This window comes from Scomber scombrus, chromosome 8 (genome assembly GCF_963691925.1).
Source record: "Scomber scombrus chromosome 8, fScoSco1.1, whole genome shotgun sequence".
In the NCBI taxonomy this organism is placed as follows: Eukaryota; Metazoa; Chordata; class Actinopteri; order Scombriformes; family Scombridae; genus Scomber; species Scomber scombrus.
This window is the reverse complement of record NC_084977.1, coordinates 30,602,828-30,629,246: the sequence shown is the minus strand read 5'-3', so window position 1 is coordinate 30,629,246 and position 26,419 is coordinate 30,602,828. Positions and strand designations below refer to the sequence as shown.

Here is a 26,419-nt window from a genome sequence, read left to right as displayed (position 1 = left end):
TTTAAGTTACTTCCGCGTTGGCCTCATTTCAGAGGACCGCAACTCCCCGCCTGGTCTGAAGTGACATTTGCAGGTATATTTACACACTGTTTAATATGCTGCTGCTGCCAATTGATGTTAGCGGTGCACTTTTCCCAGGTGAATGTTTGTTTGGTGGCTCGTTCAACGAGTTACGGTGCAGGAAAATATGTTTGTTCATGACTTTTAAGTTAGATAAGAAGGAGACATTAGTGGGAAAAGCTAATGTGGGTTGTTCTGTAGCAGGATGCAATCAGGCTCAGTGTGACCGTCTGCTCTGCCTATGATAAAAAAAAACGTTATCGCTTAATGTAAAATTTGATTGGCTTTATTGAAACAGTAAAAGATAAGGGCACAAAGATCATGAAGCCAAAACATACAATAGAGAACATGTGATATACAAAGCATATATATATATATGGTATAACTGAGAAAAAAGCTATTTAATACAAGTTGGACTTTAACGAAAGTAAAAAATGTGCCTTTGTACTAAGACTATTTCAGCTTGTATCCAAATCAAACCCACTTCTTTAACCCTCCTGTTGTCCTCCCGGGTCAAATTTACCCCATCTCTTTTGACTGTTCCTTCTTTCCTTCCTTCCTCCCTCTTTCTTTAAATGTTTCATTGTTCTTCCCTTCCTTCCCTCTTTCTTTGCTACATCCTCCTTCCATACTTCTTTCCTCACTTCCTTCCTTCCTCCCTCCTTACTCCTTTCCTTCCTTGCTCCTTTCCTTCCTCCCTTCCTTCCTTCCTTACTTCCTTCCTCTTTTCCTCCCCCCCTCCTTTCCTTCCTTCCTTCCTTCTTTCCTTCCTTCTTTCCTCCGTCCCTCCCTCCCTCCTTACTCCTTTCCTCCCTCCCTCCTTACTCCTTTCCTTCCTTCCTTCCTTCCTTCCTTCTTTCCTTCCTTCTTTCCTCCGTCCCTCCCTCCCTCCTTACTCCTTTCCTTCATTCCTTCCTTCCTTCTTTCCTCTCTTCCTCATCCCTTCTTCCTTACCTTCCTTGACCTGAGGACAACAGGAGGGTTAAAAAAATAAGAAAGGTAGGAGGCTTCACTAGACTCCAGAACATTTTAATTTGATATAGAAACTAGTAGATTTGCATGGAAATGGGGTTTAAATCATCTTATTGCACTTGCAGCTGTTTCACATTTTAAGAGTAACCTACTTCAGAACTCAATTACAGACACAAGAACATGAAAAGAACAACATTTTGCAAACAATCTGGTTATAAGAGAAACCAGCATCATCAATCCTCTTCTGCAGCACACTCCTAAAGCTCCAGGGTGTGTTACTGTTAACTTCTGACTCATTTAACCTAATTTAAAATCTTTCTATGGGTAAATAAAGTCGGTCCTCTGATGCAATTTTTCTCCCAGTCTGGGAAAAGTGAAGGGGCGTTTGATTTCGTGACGTCTTCAACCCTCCTCTCTGCCCACGCTCTGCCTCTGTTGTTCCCCTCACATGGATGACAAGCTCTCCCTGCAGCCTCTGTCGCTCCGAAACTAGGGAGGAGGGAGGAGGTGGGTGTGTGTGAAGAGGGGGGGGGGGGGGGGCAGTAATGAGGAGCCCGTTTCTCTCCGCCACCACAATGCCTCGTACATCAAAGCGCCCCGGCCTCGTGTCAATTAAAACAGCAGCGCGCAGAGACACACCACTCATTCATAATAAAACACAGCTTTTGGCTACTGCCGGAGGTTCTCCTGCCAAAGCTGTAATGAGACAAACATCTCGCTTGATACATGTGACTTTGAACTGTCCCTTTTTTTATGAAAAAGTGCCTTGATAATGGCTAGTGTGTGTACGATATGAGAGTAAGGACTTTATTTCTGTAGCACCTTTTAAACACATGCATTACAAGGTGTTTCACAGGTGTTCAGACCCTCCTGTTGTCCTTGAGTCAAGGAAAGAAGGGAGGAAGAATGAAGAAAAGGAGGGATGAAGGAAGGAAGGGAGGAAGAATGAAGGAAGGGAGGGAAGAAGGAAGGATGGAAGGAGGGAGGAAGAAGGAAGGAAGGGAGGGAGGAAGGAAGGATGGATGGGAGGAAGAAGGAAGGAAAGGAGGGAGGAAGGAAGGAAAGAAGGAAGGAGGAAGGAAAGGATGGAGGGAAGAAGGGAGGGAGGAAGGAGGAAGGAAAGGAGGGGGAAGGAAGGAGGGAAAGGAGAAAGGAAAAGAGGAAGGAAGGAAGGAAAGAAGGACAGAGGAAAGAAGGAAGGTAATGGGGAGGAAAGAAAGAGAAAAGGAGGAAGGAAGGAAGGACAGAAGGAAGGGAGGAAAGAGAGGAAGGAAAGAAAGAGAGAAGGAGGGAGGGATGAAGGACAGACGGAAGGAAGGAAGGAAGGGAGGAAAGAAGGAACAGTCAAAACAGACGGGGTCAATTTGACCCAGGAGGACGACACGAAGGTTAAGAGCAAAAAATATAAAAAGGTTGGAGAAATGTGAGATGTGAGTTTTTTTCTGACTCAGCTGATCTGATACTGAGGGGGAGATTGATCCACAGTTTCGGAGTTAACCCTCCTGTTGTCCTCGAGTCAAGGAAGGAAGGGAGGAAGAAGGAAGGAAAGAAAGAAGGAAGGAACGGAGGGAGGAAGGAAGGAAAGGAGGGAGGAAGGAAGGCAAGAAGAAGGAAGGAAGGAAGGAAGGAAGGAAAGGAGGGAGGAAGGAAGGGAGTAAGAAGGAAGGAAAGGAGGGAAGGAAGGAAGGGAGGAAAGAAGGAAGGAGAGAGGGAGGGAGAAAGGAAAAGAGGAAGGGAGGAAGGAAGGAAGGAAAGAAGGACAGAGGAAAGAAGGAGGGAGGGAGGAAAGAAGGAAGGAAGGAGGGACGTAAAGAAGGAGTTAGGGAGGAAGGAAGGACAGAAGGAAGGAAGAAAGGGGGATGGAGGAAGGAAAGAAGGAGAGAAGGAGGGAGGGAGGAAGGACAGACGGAAGGAAGTAAGGCAGGAAAGAAGGAACAGTCAAAACAGACGGGGTCAATTTGACCCGGGAGGACGACACAAAGGTTAAAATGATGAAATGTCTTACGCCTGTATCTGAGGGGTCTTAGTGCAGAATAAAGTGTTTAAGCAAAGATGTGTGGAAGTAAAAGCAATGAATAAAATCTTAAATTGACTTCTGAAACAGCAATGACAAGAGAGTTATGTTCTCAACGTCCTTCTAACGAGCTGCAGTCTGCACCATCTGCAGACAGGAAACCTTACATCAGAGATATTCAATTAAAATTCACTGAGGTCCAATTTGTGTAAATGTCCTCAAGTGAAGGTCTGAACATCATAATGTCCGTGTTATTTTTCAGTACCTTGAAGTAGCATCAAGGTAGTTACATCAGCATCTGTGTCTAGTGGGTTGATTATAGACTGTTAAATAAATACAGTAGACTTCATTTATTAGTATTTACACTCAACTTGTGGGAGTCAAATAAATATGCTATTTTAAAATAAAGTACAGAAAGCTTTTTGATTGTGCTTCTTAAATTAAGTGCTTAGTTTTTCAGAAAAATAAAGAAGAATCCTTTTTACTTTTAATCTTCGTATTGTCCTCCCGGGTCATATTGACCCCGTCTGTTTTGACTGTTCCTTCTTTCCTCCCTTCCGTCTGTCCTTCCTCCCTCCCTCCTTCTCTCTTTCTTTCCTTTGTAGGATAATCTCTCTTTCCTCCCTTCCTTCTTTTCTTCCTCCCTCCCTCCTTCTTTCCTTCCCTCCTTCCTTCCTTTCTTCCTTTCCTTCCTCCCTCCCTCCTTCTTTCCTCCCAACTACCTTCCTCCCTTCCTTCTTTCCTCTGTCCTTCTTGCCTCCTTCCTCTTTTCCTTTCTCCCTCCCTCCTTCCTTCTATCCTCCGTCCATCCTACCTTCCTTCCTTCCTCCCTCCTTCCCTTCCTTCTTCCTTCCTCCCTTCCTCCTTTCCTTCTTTCTTCCTTCCTCCCTCCCTCCTTTCCTTCCTCCCTCCCTTCCTTCCTTCCTTCCTTCCTTCCTCCCTTCTTTCCTTCTTCCTCCCTCCCTTCCTTGACTCGAGGACAACAGGAGGGTTAAGTCTGGTAATATTTTTCATATCTAAATAGCAAAATTGACAAAAACTGTGTTGACTGAAGCTGAAGAATTGATGAAGTTCAACACACACCAACATCAGAGTCTCTTTACACTCTTGCCGTCAGGGAGATGCTACGGGAATGTCAAATCAAGGACTACAAGACAAACAGTTTATATCCACAGGCTATCAGGCTCCTGAACAATACAACACACACATACATATATAATACTGAACTCCCAACTCTAATATCTCCACTGATGCACGAAGCACAGAGTCACTTTTTAGGTTAACTCAGGTTATTCTGCACTTCTCTTGCCTATTTAAAATTATTCGTCTCTTAAAATCTTTTTAATTCCAATCTATTACTGTTGTGTGTATCTTTTTGTCATGTTATTGTTGTGTTGTGTGTAAGGGAGAGCAGCAAAGTAAGAATGTCATTTCATTGTCTGGTTTTTACTATGCATGAGACAAACTTCTTGAATCTTGAATCAATAACAAATCCTACATTTCTGTTAGTTCAGTCAGGAACACTCTTGTCATAGATTAAACCATTTATGTCAACAAATGGTAATACAGCTTTACTTGGCGTTGAAGGCTCCACTCTAAGATGCAACCCCGGATTAGCCAGCAGCATGCTGAGCTCAAAACAGGGAGCGCAATGCAAGAAAGAATGCCGAAAGAAAGACATGAATTGCAGATTGACTCTAGAGCCATGATGGGACCCGGAACCAGAAAGGTGGAGGCAAGCTTTGCCAGCAGCGGTGTGACCAATGGTTAAGCTAGTAACCCTAGATGTGTAGATGGGAGTAATATTTAAAGGGACCGCCTTGTGGCTGTGATTGGTGTGAGACTGATAAGGTGTGTGGATTCAATCAGTGGCTGTCAGCTAATTACAGCTGGGGCGTATGACTTCCGTGTCCTGCATGAACTAACGCGTTGCTTCATTTAGTTTTCAGAGGTGAAAGTGTTGGCGTGTGTCCTTCATCAGTCAAGTCAAGTCAAAGTTTATTTATATAGCACATTTAAAACAACCTCAGTTGACCAAAGTGCCGTACAAGATGAATTAAAAGAACAATTATGAGTATGATAAACTATAAAAACACAGTAAATAAAACTGTAAAAACACAATAGATAGCCAATGCAAAGAGGAGAGTCTTAAGCAATGATTTAAAACGTTCTAGGGTCTGAGCAGTTCGGATATTTTGATGACGGTGCCAGTCCATTAAGAGCTTTAAAAACAAGTAAAATCAGGACCAGTAACCTTCAGATTTATCAGTGTTGAGCTGCAGAAACTTGGTGGACTTCCAGTATTTGATGGCAGCAAAGCAGCGGTGCAGAGAATCCAGATTGTTATGATTTTCGAGACTGAAGTCGAACATTTCTGGGACTTCAGCCGAGCTCCAGTCGGTGTTCCCTTTTATCCCCCCTGCTGATCTACCGCAGACAGGGGAGTAAATCTATTTCCAGAGGTATCCCACCATCTCAGCCTGCTTATTGGACTCAGCTAAAAGAAGAAAGTCCAGAGGTTTCTGATCTGATGCAGTTAAGAGATCTGTCACTCCGATTCTAAATACTTTGTAGTCGGCTTAGTCTGTCCTCTGCCTGCTTTGGAGGCAAGTTCCTGGAGCTAAATATTGGCACATATAAGGAGGTGATGCTGAATCAAGTTGTCATCACAGCCAACAAAAACAACAAAGCACTAACCACCATTTCACTTTTGTGTGTGAATCAGAAAATAAAGAGAAATGTTCATGAATCACTAAATAATTTCCCCCCCCCATTGTCCTCTACAGCAATGTTTTGGTCAGATTTTAGTATTGGTTTCCAGTATAAACATACATTTATAGTTTATAGTAAATGTATTATAATATATTTTCATGCAAAAAGCTAAAATGGATTTTAATTGTTTTTGTAATGGTTATGAAGGTAAATCTGTTTATTCACAAGTATCATTTTTTGATAAGACTACCGATTTTTTTGCATTTTCCTTCATTATTTTACATTTAACTCAAAAAGTACATGCACCGTAAATTATATTTGCATTTTAGAAAAAAACATTTAAATCTATTTCTACTGTATTTCATACTTTATTTTATTTTCTATGTTTTTTTGTAATTGTCATTGCCATTAGGGTTAGTGACAAATAAGAGTTGGCAAGATGAAATTTAGTATTTAGAACAATTGTATTCCATTACCTTTATTTAATATAAAGTTATAATGTAAGATCATGCCAAACTAGTTGATATGGTGTTTTATTGAGAATTTACTGTTTTTAAGCAAGTTGAATTATTTGGTACAAAGTTTTTATGGTTACACCACTTAGACATTTTTACCATAATCCTCTAATATATTCTCTCTAAATGGATTAAAAGCAGAAATTTGATGCTGGGTCCCCAAAAAAAAGAATGTGTGTAAGTTATTCATACGTTTATTTTCACATTTTAACCCCTTTAAATTTGAATAAACCACATGGACACAAAGAAAATGGCATTGACCCATTTATATTTGTCTTTCATGAGACTTGATTCTAATATAGATTTACAATTTCTAACTTATCTTTCCAGTCCTTCGTGGTTTATAAAATACGGCAGAAAAGCAACCACCTAAATTCCAACAGGTTTAATGTACAAGAATCTAATCTAATCCATGTTACAGGTGGTAAAATTCCCGTTGTGTAGTCCGCAGCTGTACCTACAGTCAAGGCCGTAGCCAGGATTTTTCAAATACCGAGGTCCAAAAGAAGACCACAGTATATATATTAGTCCAATGTAATCCATGATGTATTTATAACGCTTTCTTGTTGTGCATTTCTCAGTCATGGTCACTCTTGTGGTCCAGTTCTTTCTTATCACTTCCAATTGTGCAACTTAAATCAACTCCTATTTCAGTATTCTTCTGAAACTATAACTTCCATGGTTGTATATTTAAAAATTATAAATGCAATATATTATTTTCTTTGTTTGTTCTTAAAATGTGGAATGAAGCACGGCCTGCTGGGAAAGGGAGAAAAAGGGCTCATCATCCAATGAATGAACAATTCACAAAAGTAGACAACATATTTCTGGCGATTTTCAAGTCGCAGTTCAACATCTACTGCAGCAAATATTTTTCTGGAAGTGAGCACTATATAACTGCTACTTAAAAATCTCCATAATATGCTGTGTATATTTGTATATTTGTGAATTTGTGACGAATCTGCTGACGGAAGCGCAACACAGCTGGAGCTGTTCGGTAAGGAAACCAGTTGGGACATAACACCAGGGCCGGTGGATTTCAAGACCTCACTCCACCGCTAACTACTTTCGTTTTGACATGGCAGCGGTATCTGCAAGTACGTGTCACGTGACGGTCCGTTGATGCAAGGATAATTGTCTCGTCGGCTATTTTCACTTCACAATGAAACGAAACTTCAAGAAAAAAATACCGAGGACATGACCTCGGTGTCCTCAAATGGTAGCTACGGCCATGCCTACAGTAGCTGTCACGCACACTCCCACTACCACCGAGCTGCAGAAGACCTTTTCATCTGGTGCACTGATTGAATGAAGCATCTTGTTATAAATATCCTAACGGCTCTCCAGCTAATGAAAAGCCACTCGAAGCGTGGACGGACCATGGTAGTGTAAAAGGCCACGGTGCCATTATTTAAATCACAGTGTGTGAAAGGAGCTCTGCTGGTGGCAACAGTCACTTCCTTCACGAGGTGCTAATTAAAGCTTGTGATATTGTGACAGGATGGTACAGCGGATGAATGGACCGATGCTCTCTTTGTCCCCATCGCAGGTATTATGAGTTGGATCATATTGTCCCGTCAGCGGCAGTATCTTCACTACAAAGACTTGTTTTTTCTAAGCTTTCAGTGAGTCTCCTCTCTCCAGGGTCTCGGTTATCTCGTTAAGATCGGCGGTCTGTGTGACAGGCTCATTCATCGTCACCGTCATTATGCTCACACATTCATGAACATCTCATTGAAGCATGCCTTCGCACATTTTTCACCAAAGGCATGCAGTGACAAAGCAAGAGATGTGTGCCCAAGCAAAACTGAAAAAGGAGACTCTCTTTGGCTTTCTTTTTATGTTTTTGACGGAAAATTAATGACTTTTAGCCATGCTAGCTTCTACAAACAATAACAATGTCTCTGTTGGTTCAGACTGAAATATCCTTTCAACTATTAAATATATTGCAATGACTTTTTTTTGCACATATTAAAGGTCTCAACAGGATAATGACTCCTAATGACTTGATGTGATTCCCCTGATTTTTCCTCTAGTGCCACCCACAGCTTGATTTGTCTGATTAATGGCAAGATATCTTGAAAAATATGGACTCAGACTAAATTGTAAAAACTTTGGTGACTTCTGAAACATTTCCTCTAGCACTATCATCAGCTTGAGCCTGAAGGCAACGCAGCAGTCCCTTTTAGTGCCACCAACAGCTTCTAGATACTCCCACTAGCGGCTGTTGGTGACTCCTATTCAAAAAGCCTCAACTTCTCTCTAGAAATATTAAGTCAATCATTTTTATCAGTGAGTCATTATGGTCTCAATCATGACATTTGTCCCTTCCCAGCCAGCATGTCCATGTGGGCCCCATAAGGGTAAAATGTGGTCTGCAATATGGCCCATGTTACTGAAACCATGTGCCACCTGCAAAATGTGCCCAGTTCAAGCCCATGCACACTCAGTAACCCATGTGGGGGCCACATGGACATGCTTGCTGGCTCTAAGAAGTTAAGAAATTATTACTCCGTTAATACTATTTGAAGTCTAACACCGCATCCTGACATACAGCGATGTGAGCGAGCGAGCGAGAAAAAGTGATTCAACTATTCAACCTGACTGAGAAAAAGGCAGTGCTGTTATTTGCATTTTTAAATTTGCATTGAAATTAAACATTTTACTCACACATCATGTGTCCAAGATGTCAAAAACGGCAACCAGGAAATGTCAGGAATCTAAAAATAGCGCCAGAAGTTTGTTTACGCCCCTCAATAATTTGATTGGTTTGGAATATACTCGCAATAAAATCGTCACGCTGCATATCAGGACAGTTTCAAGAAAGATTTCGTCGCCGGTTCGCTCGCTCGCTGTATGTCAGGATGCGGTGTTATAATAGCTTTGATGTCAGCCATGTGGGCATTGATTGACAGCTGACTCACCTGTTGCTCTCCTCAGCTCCTCCTCACACTGACTAGGACTATAATAATAGTAATATAGTACATAATGATACCTGCCCTGTAAGTCCAATTTGGCTAAAGCAGTGGGCCATGTTCCCAACATCTGCAGCAAGCAGCAAATCCAAGACAAGAGACAGGAGAGAAGTCTGTTCCTGGATGTTAATGTGCAAATGGAGGAAAGATTCAAGAACTTAGGAGAACTTGATTTTCTGGCTTTAGTTAATTGTAAAACGTTTAATGAGCAGTCAGCCCACTTATATAACGAAAAACTGCACGACTTCGCTAAATATGGCAATTACCAACCTCCAAATCACCTCTCCAGCTGCTGGCCTTCCTGGTTGAAAATTACCTTGATTAGACGGATCCACAGGCAACTCTGACCACCACAGCGCCAGTGGAAAGGGTCTTAAAACACATAAAAACCTACAGCAGCAACAGGACTTTCATATCTGGCTCTCATATCAGTCGAGAAAGAGAAATTCATAAAACTGAAGGTTGAGCTGGAGGACTTTTACAATGCTGTCATCAACGAAAAGAGAAACAGGCACATGGACTTCATCTTCAAATAAAATAAGCAAACCTTAATGTGCTCTCTCTCTTATTCTCTTACACACACACACACACACACACACACACACACACACACACACACACACACACACACACTTACACATAAACTTTCTTTCCATCTATTATTAACCCTCTTATAATAACCTTGTGAGTGCAGTTTCCATTGTTGTTGCTTCAGTTTGAGAGTTGTAGAATTTTTTCATCTTGTAGGCATACATGGTCAAACATCACGATCTTGTGCTGCAAGTTATGTTTATAGATAGATTTGAATTTTCCTGTTGTGTAATAGCTGATTTCAGGATAAGAGTATGGATGGCATGAATTATTAAGAAAGAGACATTGCACATTTTAAATGCATTAATCTGTGCAGACTATCATGCATAAGTCTATTTGTTGTGAAGGTTTTGCTATGTGTCTTCTTTTAGTGAAATGAATAGTTAATAGTTTTAATTAGATAGTAGTTATGAGGATTTCTTTTTATGATGTAGCAGTGAAGACTGATGGCTCTAATGGTTATACAATAAACCCCACAGTTCCATAAAGCTCTGCTCATTTTCACTTTACATATAAAATAACATTTACATCATTATTGCTATGTTATATTTTCATGTCTTAGGTAAAATAGGACATGATATTGTGTGATAGGAGATGTTGTTTCTCCAAAAATGAGTCAGATCGACTATTGATGCTTTCTAAACAGATCTGTGGTTGATATGGACACTTTTTATGGACTGATGTGCAATAACTGCATTTGCACTTCAGCCCATCCTTTTCTTTAACCCTTACATACTCTTTAGGGTCACAGTTTACCCATTTTTAAATTTGAGAGCTGTAAAAACACCCTGTACACAATTCTTTAACCCTCCTGTTGTCCTCGAGTCAAGGAAGGAAGGGAAGATGGAAGGAAAGAAGGACGGAAGGAAGGAAGGAAGAAAAGAAGGGAGGAAGGAAGGGAGGAAAGGAAAGAAAGAAGGATGGAAGAAAGAAAGGAAGGAAGGAAGGGAGGAAAGGAAAGGAAGGAAGGAAGGAAGGAAGGAAAGATGGAAGGAAGGAAAGATGGAAGGAAAGGAAGGAAGGAAGGAAGAAAAGGAGGTAGGAAAGAAGGAAGGGAAGGAGGGAGGAAGGGAAGGAAGGAAGGAGGGAAGGAAAGAAGGAAGGAAGGGAGAAAAGGAGGGGGGAAGGGAAGGAAGGAAGAAAGAAAAGGAGGGAGGAAGGGAGGGAAGGAGGAATGTAGTAAGGGAGGAAGGAAAGGAAGGAAGGAGGGGAGGAAGAAAGGAAGGAAGGAAGGTGTTAATGACTGATGGGGAATTATTGAATGTGAATTGGTGTAGAGGATAATTATGAGTCAGAATATGAACAGTATGTAAGGGTTAAAGCACTTTGGGTTAGGGTTAGGGTTAGCACGTCATGATCATATCTTACCTTATTTAACAGTTACTCTATTTTATGTGAGTGTGTGTTTAAGCAGAGTGAATTGAAACAGTTAATTCCATTGAACGTGCACATGCAATGACAATAAAATGCATTAATTTCATTTTTATTTCATTCATTTTATGAGGTGATTCTTAGACCTAAACATAGTGTGAGAGTGTAGAATATGAACGGTATGTAAAGGGTTAAATAAACAATTCACTGCAATGGTTATGATTTATAGCTTATTGTGAGAGTAGAGTAATAGAGGCTGTTATGGCTGTTGTCTGTGTGTGTGTGTGTGTGTGTGTGTGTGTGTGTGTGTGTGTGTGTGTGTGTGTTGTGTGTGTGTGTGTGTGTGTGTGTGTGTGTGTGTGTGTGTGTGTGTGTGTGTGTGTGTGTGTGTGTGTGTGTGTGTGTGTGTGTGTGTGTGTGTGTGTCCTATAGCTCTCACAGCATATTACTGCCGCTTTGACATTTATGTGACCTATAATAAACATCAAGAACAAGTTATGAGGGAAGCTCCGTCATTTCCAAGAGGGGCAGACATGATGAGAGAGAGAGAGAGAATTAGATTGACCAAACATCATTCTCAACTCTAAACGTATATTCTCTCCACCAGCACGGCCATATTTATTTTATTTCTCCTCTGGCTACAACTTCACCTCCTATTGTACTTCAGCCTCAAGTGTTTTCATGGTCTAATAAAGCATCTATCTTATGTTTGTCATGTACATTGATGCTGATGCTGCTGCTGCTGCAATATTGTTATAAGTATTGCAGAGATGAAACCAGCAAGGGAGGAAGGAAGGAAGGAAGGAAGGAAAGGAGGAAGGAAGGAAGGAAGGAAGGAAAGGAGGAAGGAAGGAAGGAAGGGAGGAAGAAAGAAGGAAAGGAGGAAGTAAGGAAGAAGGAAGGAAAAGAGGAAGGAAGGAAGGAAGAAGGAAGGAAAGAAGAAAGGAAAGGAGGAAGGAAAGGAGGAAGGAAGGGAGTAGGAAAGAAGGAAAGGAGGAAGTAAGGAAGGGAGGAAGAAGGAAGGAAAGGAGGGAGGAAGGAAGGAAGGAAGGAAAGGAGGGAGGAAGGGAGGCGGTAAGGAAGGAGGGAAGAAAGGAAGGAAGGAAGGAAATGAGGGAGGAAGGAAAGAAGGTAGGAAGGAAAGGAAGGGAGGAAGAAAGAAGGAAAGGAGGAAGTAAGGAAGGGAGGAAGAAGGAAGGAAAGAAGAAAGGAAAGGAGGAAGGGAGGAAGGAAGGGAGTAAGAAAGAAGGAAAGGAGGAAGTAAGGAAGGGAGGAAGAAGGAAGGAGGAAGGAAGGAAATGAGGGAGGAAGGAAAGAAGGAAGGAAGGAAAGGAGGGAGGAAGGAAAAAAGGAAGGGAGGACCAAGGAAAGAAGGAAGGAAGACATATAGAACAATATCTGGCCTTTAATAAACAATGAGATGTGATAAAAAGGAGAAGCAGAAGTGGACAGAGAAACAGAGAGGATGAGAAGAAAGGAGAAGTGACAGAAGGGGAGATATTCAAACGGACAAAGAGCTTGACCAGGAATAGAAGACGGCGGTTCTTTCTCTGACAGATTATGGAAACATAAAGTCTCTTTTTACACTGTGTTTAGACTGAGAAGACGCCGCTACTCCCCTGGATCTGTCATCTAATCTCCCTCATCGGCTCCCTCTCTCTCTTTTCTCCTCTGGAAAAACACACTCTTCAACCTCCCACCATCACCTTATTCTGACAATACAGACCTGAAAGTTCAATCTTGATGCAATAAAGTGAAACAAGCCCTTCAGTAAACAGCCTGATATGAAGTGTAAATGCACTTTTTCTTCCTTTCTTCTCTCTCATACCTGGCAGGTTTTAGGGAGGCTGGAAATATCGTACTTAAAACAACTTTCTGTGTTCATCTCGTCCATCTCTCTTGAAAGTGTTTGTACTGAAGCTCAAACCTTTCTTTTAAAGGTTTAGAAAGAGAGATATTTTTACACTCTGCCTGAAAACTCCTTAACCTGTATATTTAGGGTCGAGGTTGTTGTACAGAGGGAAAGAGGGTAAAGAAATCTGTTTAAAAAAATAATTGATTACTCTGAAATAAAGATTAGATGTATAATTTATACATTATAAACATATATAAATAGCTTCGGATCAGGCTGATATACAGTCTGTGCAAAAGGTAATAGGCCAGAAATCTATAGAAATGCTATAAGGACCATATATGATTATTTCTCAGTCTCTTTATTATTAGAATAAAACCAGACAATGCAGGAAATGTTTATGCAGTATTAAAAAACAGGAAAAAAAACAGCTTGTATAGGCTAAAGTGTGTAAGTATTTAGTGTGACTTCCCCTTACACTTGATCCATAGTAAAAACCTGGCTCCATTAAACCTAAATACAATGCAACCCTAATTAATATCATTGCTTGAGTACTACGTCCACATGTTGTTTAATCATTGGAAGCTTGTTAATATGTATTAGACCAACTTTCAATCACATCATTCCTGACAGACTGTCGGTGAAGAAAAGGATGTTTTACAGAATCTACAATTTATCCTACCTTCAATTCAATTGTTGTATTTTGAAAATGTTTTATGGGATGGTCTGCACTAAAATGACACATTATACCTCCCTAAATGTTTTAAATGTTGTGTGTTGTGCACTACACAAGAGAGACCCCCCACCCTGTAAAAAAAAAAAAAAAAAAAGAAAAGATTTTACTCTGAGTAAACTAGAATATTTCAGCACTCTTTCCACCTCTGATAAAATCATAATCTTGCATCAGTAAAGGCCAATCTCAAAGAGAAATCAGCTTCAATCACTTAAGGACAGTCTCCCCAAAAGAGTGAAAATTGTGTTTTTCTTTTATTTTTTTGTCCATTTTTCCTGTATTTTCTGTTTGTATCTTAATAGGAGACCAGACACTAAATATAAATGGCTAAAAACAACAAATCTAATGGTGGCCTAAGACTAAGACTTTTGCACAGTACTGTATAAACCCCTGATGTATCTCACAAGCACCTCAAATTTAAACTTCGAGTGGTTATAGATGATATTTTCATGATAAAAATGCACTAAATGACATTGTTTAATGCGTTTTGGGGCTCACAGTGATGAACCTACAGAGAATTATCAGTGACTCTGCAGCTCTCCTCTCGGCTTTACGGAGCGTTTCAGCTCATTGTTTAGCTCTCCACTGTTTTGGTTCATTCTCAGCGCTCTCATAGCGTTGTTTTCAGAGACAAAGCTGTAAAAAAAAACTCACTGTACTCTATCTGCTCAGCACCAAACAGACACAGTTATCTGTAGACTAGCTGGTGAACATAGTGGAGCATTTAGATATTTCCCTCAGGAGTTGGTAGACAGTAAAAACAGAGCTAAAACTGAGCTAATAAAACATGCAATTTTACAATTTCTATCCAAAATCCAATATCTTGTGCACGGTGATGAATTCAAAATGTCTTGTTTTGTCTGATCAACAGTCAAAAAACCAAAAGATTTTCAATTTATAAAACAAAGAAACGCCTTTAATTCTCACATTTGTTAAACAGGAACTGGGCAGATTTCAACACTTTTATCTTGAAAGATATCATCATGATTAATCTTGAATGAATACTTTTGCTAATAAATTTCAATCAGACAGAATGTAATACTAATAAGCTGCTTATCTCATCATAATGTAGAGTTAGACCAGTGGTTAATGTAGTTTGAAGTGATGCTGTGTGTGTGTTGCAGACTCTAAAGTTCAGTAGGAGGTTAAGACCTTTAATTCAACCCTAGAAAATATAGAAGTGAGGGTATGTTTTCTCTTTTTGGTAAGCGCTGTAGGCCATGACAGCTGACTCCAAGGAGGATGAAAGTAAACAATGCAAGACTGTATCAGGACAGTTTATACATCTCAGCTGCTCCACATGAGAATTTAAGGTTCCTGTGGGCTAGTTAAAAGAGAAGTAGTATCAATTACATCATCTATTTCTGCAGATCCAGACCTGAGTCAACAACTAAATTAAAGCATATGCCACGTACACATATGCTATGGAAAGCCCCTGAAAAAGGACAAAGGGAACCAGCGTAAGCCAATGAGATAGTGGGAAATAGCATCACCCAAACTGCAAGGTATAGAAGGAATTAAAAACGCCCTAATGAATATGTAATATGAGGCGTTTCAACCCCAGTGTGCAAAATACAGGGAAGAGAAAATGCTAATATGTTATTTAGCACACGCATTGTGATTTACCAAACCTGAAGGTAATTTTTCTGACGCTAACTGCGTCTATAAATAATAAGTTTGAAGGACAGGTATTAACCAGCTGTTACCATGGAGACGAAGAGACGGAGGCACAATGACAGAATACACACAGGACAGAGTTTTTCCACCTGTGTTAATATTTTTTGGAGTCGAATATCTTTGATTTACTAACATTGACTTTGTCACTAATACTCTCCCATATGTGGGTTTTTTCTGGTAATATTAGTTGTTGTTATAACTCAATATATTAGTTAACCTCTTCCACTAGAACCTGATCACATTTCATTTTGTGCTTGCAGCTTTCTGCTCGTTCAAACTCTCCATTAAGACACAAAACCCTCATTTAAATACTGCTGTCTGTTGCACCTGTTGCACCTGTTTTCATTTACGCAGTTATTCTTAGTAGATCACCTGCAAAACGCACGCAAACGGCACGCGTAATGTATTGCACCGTGCACGCAATTTAGTACCTTTATTTGGGATCTTAGTAAATCAGGCCCTTTGTCTTTTGAACTCTCAAACATCGACTGCATCGCTTTTCTCGTATTTTGGACACAACACTACTTCCCACCTCTGGTATTTAGCCTGTGTAATTAGTGATGAAAAAAACGACTGGGAGACGACAGAGAGGGCGAGACAGTCACAGTGTGTAATGATCTGTGGAGATACCAGCGGTCACGTGTCTCTCTTTTCTTTTCATACACACAAATTCACGAGGCTGACTGTTGCTCAGTGTGAGTCTAATAATAAGACGTAAGACTGTTATAACGCGCTGGTATCCTGGCATTATTTCCTCCGTGTCAACGACTTCCCATCTTCCTCTGGGACTGAAGGTGTGAAGGTAATTAACGTGAAGACATCTGCACTCACTGGACATTCACTGATTACTCAAATCAGAGAAAAACGAAGGAGAAACAGCGAATTTATCAGTTTGTGTCGTATTCCTGCAGTAAAATTACACAAATTAGATTTTTTAATCCATCAGCAGCGACTCTCTCTTGTTCAATCTTTTGTAGCGTTGCCAATAAGAAGCCTCTTAATTTCCCTCAATCACTATTTCATGAGCTGTTATTCGCCTCCTCCATCTGTTCGTCCCTCGTTTAGTCACATCTGATGGGCTTGATGAATCACCATGAATTAGGCTGAAAGGGATCTGCAGGTGAATCGTGTTCCTAAAGCCACCTGTTTGACCTCCTTTTTTTTCCAAATAGCCCAACCCGCTCTAGTCTTTCATGCATCGAGGTAAACACGTATTGAAGAGCTTCACGCTAACAGAACATGTGAGATATTGGGTAAAATTAGACGACTGAATGAGCCACTGTGTCTTTGTTGGGAGATTCAGATAGTTTGATGATGAAGATGAAGAAAAATAAGCCTGAATGTTTACAAATTTGACCCGTTTTTACATTTGAGAGCGGTAAAAACACCTATTACACATTTTTATTAGCCGGACATTTCCTAATGTGATCCACAGTATATAAAAATGGAAATAAAATGCATAATGTGCAAAAAGCTTTTGTGCAGCTAATGCACATTTTTATATATGCAAATGTACAAAATGTGTGTGTTTATATAAATAAAATAAAAAAATGGTGATTGTGAATGTCTTTTTTCCATTAGATTAATCAAATATTTATTAATGATGGAAAATGTATGAATGTGAACTGGTGTAGAGATTAATAGAATATGAACTGTATATAAGGGTTAAAGTATAAATTCAACATTTCAAAGATCTTATTTTTTCAAAGCCAATCAATAAATTAGTAAAAGTGCACTTAATTCATTCATTTGTGCTCTTGAATTACCGACTTTATAGCACAAATTCAAGTCAGACTGTAATTAAACTTCATTTTTTGCAACATATCTGCTCTGGAAATCATTCGTCTTGTGTTTTTCATTAAGAAAAAATCACCAAGAAGTTTAAAGTCTACACTTTGAACAGAGAGGAAAGGCCTTTCTCACAGAGGTCATGTTGCCCACTGAACATAGCAGGATGTAATAACATTAATCATGTGTTCAGGTGTCTCTGCTGCAGGGCCGAGGCAATGTGCACGCTGGTGTACTGACGCTGTGCACGCTGGTTTACCGTCACTGTGCATGCTGGTTTACTGGCGCTGTGCACGCTGGCTTACTGGTTTACCGGCACTGTGCATGCTGGTTTACTGGCACGTCTAAATAGGACACCTGTGGTTGATGTCATCAGTTACACCTGTGCTTTTCATACCTTATCAAATGTTCACATCACTCTCAGAAATGATCTTTGTGACTTTGATGTAAATATTTTCTGATAGTTTTTACATTTTCCATCATTAACTGTCTCAGCTGATGAATGTGATTTTAATATTTTCAGTACATGTTCTGGTTGCTATACTGATTTGTACTTTGAGTCCATGTGAGGAAGAAGAGGAGGAGGAAGAGGAGGAGCCACAAGGTGCAACCTGTTGCCACTAAGGAAATGCTTGTGATAATTAGTCACTTTGAACTTTGCCTTTTTGTATTTAAGATGTAAATTTCCATTTGTCAGCATTTACCTGAAGAAAGTTAGTGACCAAAACATTGTAAATTATCATCAAGTGGAGACAGTGTTCTCTTTTTGCTTTTTAATTCATGTCTTATCAAGTAAAAGTGTTTGAAAATGTTTGAAAAAGGCATATTTTTATCTGACAGTGATGAAGTGTTTGTCATATTAATGTAAAATTAAAGTTAAGTAGAGCGTAGTGAAGTAAAATCTACAATATATCCTTCTGAAATGTAGCTGCCCTTACGTAAAAAAACACACCATTTATCACATGTGAAACATTCAGGGGCACGTGTGGTTTTTGGACGTTTCAAATTTGAAGGACACGTGGTTTTCAGATATTTCGCAGGTGAAACATTCAGGGGTTTTCGGACATGTGGGTGCATGAATCATTCAGAGTCACATGTGGTTTTTGGATTTTTCACGTGTGACACATTCAGGAGCTTGTGTGATTTTCAGACATTTCGTGCATGTAACATTCAGGGCCACGTGTTTTTTTGGATGTTTCCTTCTGAAATGTATAGCTCCTCATTACATAAAAACATGCAACTTATCACATGTGAAGGGCTGCATCTCTTATGGGTTCACATGACACACATTGAAGGGCACAGATAGTTATTAGATGTTTCCTTCTGAACAGTATCTGAGTAAACATTTAATTTCCCTCAGTAGAAATATAATATTAATATGCAGTTCCTTCCCACATCCTCTTCCTTTCGTTCCAGTCAGAGACACGAGGACCCTGACCCGCATCACCCCAACACTTCTCCTCAGGACAGTTGTGGCTTGAATATTAATGAGTGTTAAAGCTCATTAAAGGTTTTTTACAATCAGTGAATGTTTGTTTGTTCACTTTATCTCAAGTTGTCTGACTTTCTTTGTTCACCTGGCAGCTTGCTGAAGGTGAGAAGCCCTGGATGGCTTAGCTTTCAAGTTGTGTGTGTGTGCGTGTGTGTGTGTGTGTGTGTGTTTAGTAGGACTTTGGCACAACTTCGAGACAGATCATAGTCTTGAACAAACAATTCTAGCATGTAACAACACAAGTCTCACTTTGAACTGCTTATATATAAACAAAGATGATCGACTGGATATTTGTGTGTGTGTGTGTGTCGGTTAACCTTTGTGTCGTCCTCCCGGGTCAAAATGACCCCGTCTGTTTTGACTATTCCTTCCTCCCTCCTCCCTCCCTCCTTCTCTCTTTCTTTCCTCCTCCCTACGTTCCTCCCTTCCTTCTTTCCTCTGTCCTTCTTTCCTTCCTTCCCCCTCCCTTGTTCCTTCTTTCCTCCCTCCCTCCTACCTTCCTTCCTTCCTTCTTTCCTCCATCCTTCCTTCCTTTCCTTCCTCCCTTCCTTCTTTCTTTCCTTTTCTCACTTCCTTCCTTCTTTCCTCCATCCTTCCTTCCTTCCTTTCCTCACTTCCTTCCTTCCTCCTTTTTCTTCCTTCCTACTTCCTTCCATCTTTCTCCCTTCCATCCTTCCTTCCTCCTTTCCTTCCTTCTTCCTCCCTTCCATCATTCCTTCCTTCTTCCTCCCTTCCATCTTTCCTTCCTTCCTTGACTCGAGGACAACAGGAGGTTTAAACCATGAGGAGGGGACAACACATAACCAACCCGGGCCTGTTTTGTCTTGTAAAAAGTTGGTTGAAGAAGTGAAGCGGCACCTCAGTCTACCTCAGTCAGCGTTCAGTCGGGGGGGGGGGGGGGGGGGGGGGGGGGGGGGGGGTTCGAAGCGGCTCATACCTGCTGCTTCAAATGCTAATTGTCACGTCTTTGCTTTGGATGATCACAGGAAAAAGGTGACAAATGATGCAATTAATTCTGAGCGACACCAGCTGTGGCATGCACAGACGGCCTCACCGACACAGACTGTGCAGCAACCTTTTCAGAGTGCAAAGAGATGGCACGAGGACAGAGAGGAGAGAGAGAGAGGGGAGAGAGAGGAGAGAAGAGAGAGGGGAGAGGAGAGAGAGGAGCTTAGCCACCTGGAATAACCCTGTCGCATAACTCTCACCACTTCAAAACACAGAAACTCTTTATTTCAGGTGTGATCGACATGCTTGCAGACTGCATCTCTGATAGAAAATGAACCACTGCTCTCCTGAAGGACAAGCTGTTCCAGTCCTTTCTTTCTTTCTGAGGCATTGAAGGGAGGATAATGGATGAATCGCCACTGATTCAGTTGGCTCACCTTCTTCTCCCCGAGCAGCAGCAGCAGCAGCAGCAGAGATGAGACAGAGCCAGAGCCAGAGCCAGAGTAGGATGACCAATCAGTACCTTTAATCCAGACATCTCCTCACCTGATTAGTTCCCCTGATTGTTTTGTCGGCCCTGCCAAGTGAAGGGCGGTAATTTGATAACAGGAAGCAAATGCGCTAGCTATGCTTTTGATTAAAAAAGAAGCAATCGTTAGCAACAAGAAGCCATCCAATAACCCCCCCCACCACCACCACCTTGTGTTTACTGCAGTGGGCTTTACATCCAGGTGTGGTTTGGGGGGGAAAAAGTGTGTTTTAATCTATTGTATTGAGATGGAATCTGAATACTGATGTAATATAATGTAAGATAGTTACAACAGTGACCCTGACGCATGCAAAACACCTGCACTTACTGTACATACCAAACTCACATGTAGAAGTGCAGTAATTTTGCTTAAAGATGATGTTTTTAAAAAGTGTAAAATGAAAACTCATGAAAACTGTTGTGCTGACGCTGTTTAATTTAAGCATGAAGTAAAGTAAGACAGAATTCAACAACACAGCGTTTTTAGTTATGCACCAAGCTATAGAAAATGCATTAATTACTCCTCCTTTTACTGCATTATTACCTTTTAAATCTATTTTTTTTGTGTGTTACTGTGACTGTTTACTGCATGAATGGATTGTAAATAATCATTATTTTTCATTCTTGTACAGATCATCTCTCAATAATGCATTTACAATAAATATAAGATACTTTACTGATTCACAACCTACAAAGCTGTAGGAGAAAGGTGAATATACAGCATTTGGTATTTTGCCTCTTGTATCTTTTTGCATAAAACAATCACAGTCCATGTTTTGTGCAGTTATTAATAAAACATAATTGAACCCCTCAGTATCGAGGTCTAAAATTACCAATTACTGCCTTTTGCTGTTATTTAACCTTTGTGTCGTCCTCCCGGGTCAAATTGACCCCGTCTGTTTTGACTGTTCCTTCCTTCCTTCCTTCCTTCCTTCCTTCCTTCCTTCCTTCCTTCCTTCCTTCCTTCCTTCCTTCCTTCCTTCCTTCCTTCTTTCCTCTGTCCTTCTTTCCTTCCTTCCTCCCTTCCTTTTCTCCCTCCCTCCCTCATTCCTTCTTTCCTCCCTCCTTCCTACTTTCCTTCCTTCCGTCCTTCCTTCCTTCTTTCCTTTCCTCCCTTCCTTCTTTCCCTTCCTTCCTTCCTTCCTTCCTTTCCTCCCTCCTTTCCTTCTTTCTTCCACCCTTCCTTCTTCCACCCTTCCATCCTTCCTCCCTCCTTTCCTTCTTTCTTCCACCCTTCCTTCTTCCACCCTTCCACCCTTCCTCCCTCCTTTCCTTCTTTCTTCCACCCTTCCTTCTTCCACCCTTCCACCCTTCCTCCCTCCTTTCCTTCTTTCTTCCACCCTTCCTTCTTCCACCCTTCCATCTTTCCTTCCTTCTTCCTCCCTTCCTTCCTTGACTAGAAGGACAACGGGAGGGTTAAAGCTAGTGAAGATCAAAGCTGCAGTTTAGTCCACACAGAACAAACCTTTAACAGAGAATACTGTAAACAGGTTGAAGCATTTGAAGTAGAAAACTAGACGAGTGTTCATCCAAACCATGAACAGTTCTGTGCTGTATCTCAGATCTCGTACTTCTGTACTCACACTTAATTTATTTTTGGGCTTTTTTTTATGCCTTTATTTATACAGAGACTGGCATGGAGGAAGGGCTGGGCAATTATGGCAAAAGTCTAAATCACGTTAATTGAACATTTAACCTCGATTACGGTTAATGAGCGATTATCTCCTCCCTTGATGAACAATGATGTATTTTCACAGTTTCTTTAGTTTTGTATTTTACACTGCTGCCCTCACACATGAGGATCTTTAGGGAGTGAAAATAATGATGTTTTAAGGTGTGACGCTGTGGTTAATGTCTAGTTTACTGGATTAGAACTATGTAAAGATCATGGTTTGGGTTAAAATGATCACTGGAGACAAGTTTTCAAATTCCTTAAAGATATGCAACCTTTGCTGTCATGGCAACAGTGAACACCATGATTAATTGACATGAGCAAGATTAAGTCGATTAGAGTTTCTAAATGTCGGTTTCGATTATTTTTCGATTAATTGCCCAGCCCTACACGGAGGCCAACAGGAAACAGGGAGAGAGAGAGAGGAATGACCTGCAGCATTGGTCCATGGCCAGATTCGAACCAGGGACACTTAATATTCTGAGGTCATAAGTGCGTTCACACTGAGAAGTATGGAAACATGCAGCACTATGAGAACCTGGATGCTTTCACTCAAATAAGGTCAGAAAGTTGAGTGTGGAACTATGGACCTTCTCAACCTTTTATCAAACAGGAAATGGCGGCCGAAGACATTGTAACTACAGTGAACATAGCCAAGTTATACAAATGTAAATTCTACATGTGTTTTTTTACACTAAGCACCACTATACTGTTGTCACATATAAACCATCAGTAGGTTTACTGGGTTAATTTAACAGTCTGTAATGATTTCATACTGTGAAAAATAAATCTACAAATCAGTTTGTGTTTGTTCACATGGAGAAAAAAACTAAAAACATATTCTGTATATCATTTTGACAATTAGCCTCAGAAAAACCTTCTGACTGTCTTTGTCTCTTTTTCATACTTGGCCATCACTTGAACTCTCTCTGTCACACACACACACACACACACACACACACACACACACACACACACACACACACACACACACACACACACACACACACACAGATTTCTATCAGACCCTTCGTCTTCATATCTGTAAGGCATCTGTGAACTCTCCCTTGTGTTTCTTCATGAATCAGCAAACCCATGACCTGCCTGTCTTCAATGTGTGTTTTCATATTTTCACTGGTTGATCTATTAATCGTCATTTCTGGTAAGTGCACAATAGCTGTGTTTGTAACTTGAGGCAACACTACCCTGTCGAAATGTGTATACTAACATAAGAATGTGATTTTAGACACAGTATTAGTCCGAAAGGAGATCGGCAACCAGGAGCTTCCTGTTTCAACTTCTTCTGGACATATTTTATATCTTTGTCATACAACAATTTATATCATTGAAAAAAAATACTAACGGCTTCTATTGCTGAGAGGTGAGACTGCCGCTGTATCAGCTTTAACACAGAGGTTGTTGGGTTCTCGTCTAATGAGGATCCTCCACACAGCAATCAACCCTCCAGACACAAGAAATGTTGGAGCTCATTGACTTCTTCTTTAACTACTGACACAGACTGTGGAAGCTGCGATGCCCTTAACTCCCTTTAACTGCCCTCTGAAGGAGGCGGAGAGTGTGAGGATGGAAAGAGAGACCATTCAGCCATTAATGATCTTAAGTCTTATCTATAAATGTGGTGTACGTAATCAAAAGGAAGTAGATTTATTTCAACAGCTTCTCCTGATTGCAAACACTGTATTCACACATTTCTGTCCTGAATTTATTCACATTTGAACTTTTGCACTTTTTGCAAACTTCATAATCATATTCATAGTCATATTCTCTCTTTTATACTCAAACTTGTTGGTGAAGAGGAAGAAGATAAGGGGAAAAAACGCATTTCAAAGTCTTTGACATCTGTAATTTTACAATGTGTCACGACTCAAAGCACATTCAGGAGTGTTTCTGTCCCCAAAATGAAAGTGCTGCCTTCAGAGAGGAAAAAGAGAGAGAGAGGTTTGTAATTCTAATGTGTTCTGTGTGTTTTATTCAGTGGTAGAAATGATCTGGAGCGGAGAGTAAAAGTCAGGATGAAACGGTGCTCCGGCTAAGATGTTCAATCTAAGGGAACACTTCTGAGAAAAAGTTCGAATAATCATGAGCAAAGACAAGACTGCATGCAGAGTGACTCTCATTTAAGGTATTAAAGTGTTTCACGTCTTTTGTACAGAGCGAGGAAATGGGTTTTTTAAAAGTATTTTCTTAATAAAATGGTTAATATCAGAAGCTCTCAACAGGTTTCATTTTGAGTGGCTCGCTTGGTTAAAAAGTTGGAAGCAGCTGATTAAGGTGAAGCCGAGCAATCTGCCTGTCTGGATTTTAATAGAAAAATATGTATATTAATTTGATTCTGTATGTTCCAGTGTAACTTCAATGTCCATCACAAGTAAACAACTATACATCCACTGTAAGAAACTGCAGAACGTGCCCTCAGGCAAATGCTACACGACATTGAGAGTACGCACAAATAGATTACACAACAGCTTTTACCCTAAAGCCATAAATGCACTAAACTGCATTAAATTGGCAATTATTTATTTATTTTTGTTTCTGCACTTTAAAGACGGCATCTCAACTTCGTTGTGCTTTGTACAATGACAATAAGACTTTCTATTCTATATTCTATTTTACAATCATCACATTTTTAACCTTTCTTCAGTATCAAAGTAATCCACTGTGCATTCATGGAAACACTGCAAACTGGAAATGCTAAGAGCTAATTCTGCATATTTTTACTGGTGGCAAATTGCAGAAAAGTTCAAAAATAGTGCTCAAATGTAGCTGACATTAGAATAGCCCAATTTATGAATTTTAAGGTTTTTGCTTTCCTGTTGGTGTTATATTTTTTGTCATATTTCCAAATAAGCCAGCATGTTGAAGTTAGCATAGAGAAGAAGGACAAGCAGCTTTAACTGCATGAAGAAAACTCAGAGATCCACTTTAAAATACCAATTTTATAAGTAGAAAAACAGCTGCAAATATCCCAACGTCTTTTTCAGAATACCTTGTTTTGTCGTCAGAAAAATGGCTGAGAATGTCTTGACATCACTTTCCATATAATAGATATCGTAGCAACGTTGATATTCTCTGTATTAAACGTATTAAAACGTAGAGATTTCGCCCAATGACAGCTGGGATTGCCTCCAGCACCCTCCTGCAACCCTCCAGAGAGGATCAGCTGTTTGGAAAATGAATGAATGACACATATAGATTCAATGCATCTGTGGTTTATATATAATGCTTAAGGCACAAAACCATGTCATGATGTCTGTCCGTCAAATCAAAGTCAAACTAAAATACTAAAGTACTGATGTATTTACCTCCATGACCAAACTCATCCCTAATCTAACATAAAACCAAGTCTCAACCCTGAAACCTCTACTGTACCTGATGTTGGGAGCTCTGTCCCCGTCACTCATGTCCACAATGAGATAACAACCAATACACACACACACTCACCTGTCTTGTTGGAGTGGTGTTTCAGCTCCTCTCTCAGGAACCGGTTGCAGTCCTCCTGAGCCTTCTTGTGATGAAGCACCAGAGCGCAGTCTGGATGGATGGCCTCCGTCTGAAGAGCACAGAGAGAATTCACAGCTCAGTTATACGTTAAAACCAGGCGGGGAGTTCCGGTCCTCTGAAATGAGGCCAACGCGGAAGTAACTTAAAACTGCATTCTGTCAAAAGGCCACCAGGGGGCGACCGTTTTGGTGTCAAAAGGACTTCCGTCTCTATACAAGTCAATGGAGAATTCACCAACTTCTCACTTGATTTCTAACCTCAGTAAACGTTTTCAAAATGTGTTTATGGTCTCAATCGCTAGTTTAAAGCCTTCTTCAATGCAGTATGATGTTCATTTGGGACATTTTGTCCTCCCTGATTTTATATTTGACGATAAAGCAGGGTATGCATTAGGGCGTGGCTACGTCGTGATTGACAGGTTGATTGGTTCACAGGTTCAGGAGGGCGGACAGATAGACTGCAGGAAATAGCCGTGAACTTGTTTCACACCGACAGTTTTCTCCGGAGTTTTGTGGTTATAGTCGTAACGGCTAACTTGGTTAGCATCACCAGGTTCCCGGTGTAGACTGTGGTAGATCCAGCCCTCGCAACCTCCCCCGCTCCGCCTCATGCTCCTCCTGATGCCCATATAAGTAGAATCCGTGTTTTTATTTTTCCCAGCATGCACGTGAAATTTTCAAGATGGCGCTGCCCAGATCCGAAACTATTGGCCTCCGAGCAGCAGTCCACAAACCAATGGGTGACGTCATGGATGTTACGTCAATTTCTTATATACAGTCTATGGTTAAAACACACATCAATGGTTATTCTCCTCCATATTTGTGTTCTCAGGTATCAATGGTCCACACTCAACAGCAGGGCCAGTGTACGTTGCACCTTGAGTGAATAATGTGTCAACAAGGTCTTTTTTTACTATCGGTCTCATGTTATGAAACTTTCGTTACAAATTTAGTCTTTAAATATGAAAGAGGTTTATAGAAGTCAGGTTTTTTATAG

At 40.5% G+C, this 26,419-nt stretch overlaps 1 protein-coding gene across 1 annotated transcript in view; it reads right to left on the bottom strand.

Moving 5' to 3' along the window:
- The window catches only part of ghrhrb (growth hormone releasing hormone receptor b), a 57,986-nt gene that overhangs the window by 21,111 nt on the left and 10,456 nt on the right, over positions 1–26,419 (bottom strand). Inside the window, exon 2 of the mRNA XM_062424864.1 lies at positions 25,364–25,472. Coding sequence (XP_062280848.1) covers positions 25,364–25,472 — 109 coding nt within the window. The remainder of the gene's footprint in view (positions 1–25,363; positions 25,473–26,419) is intronic.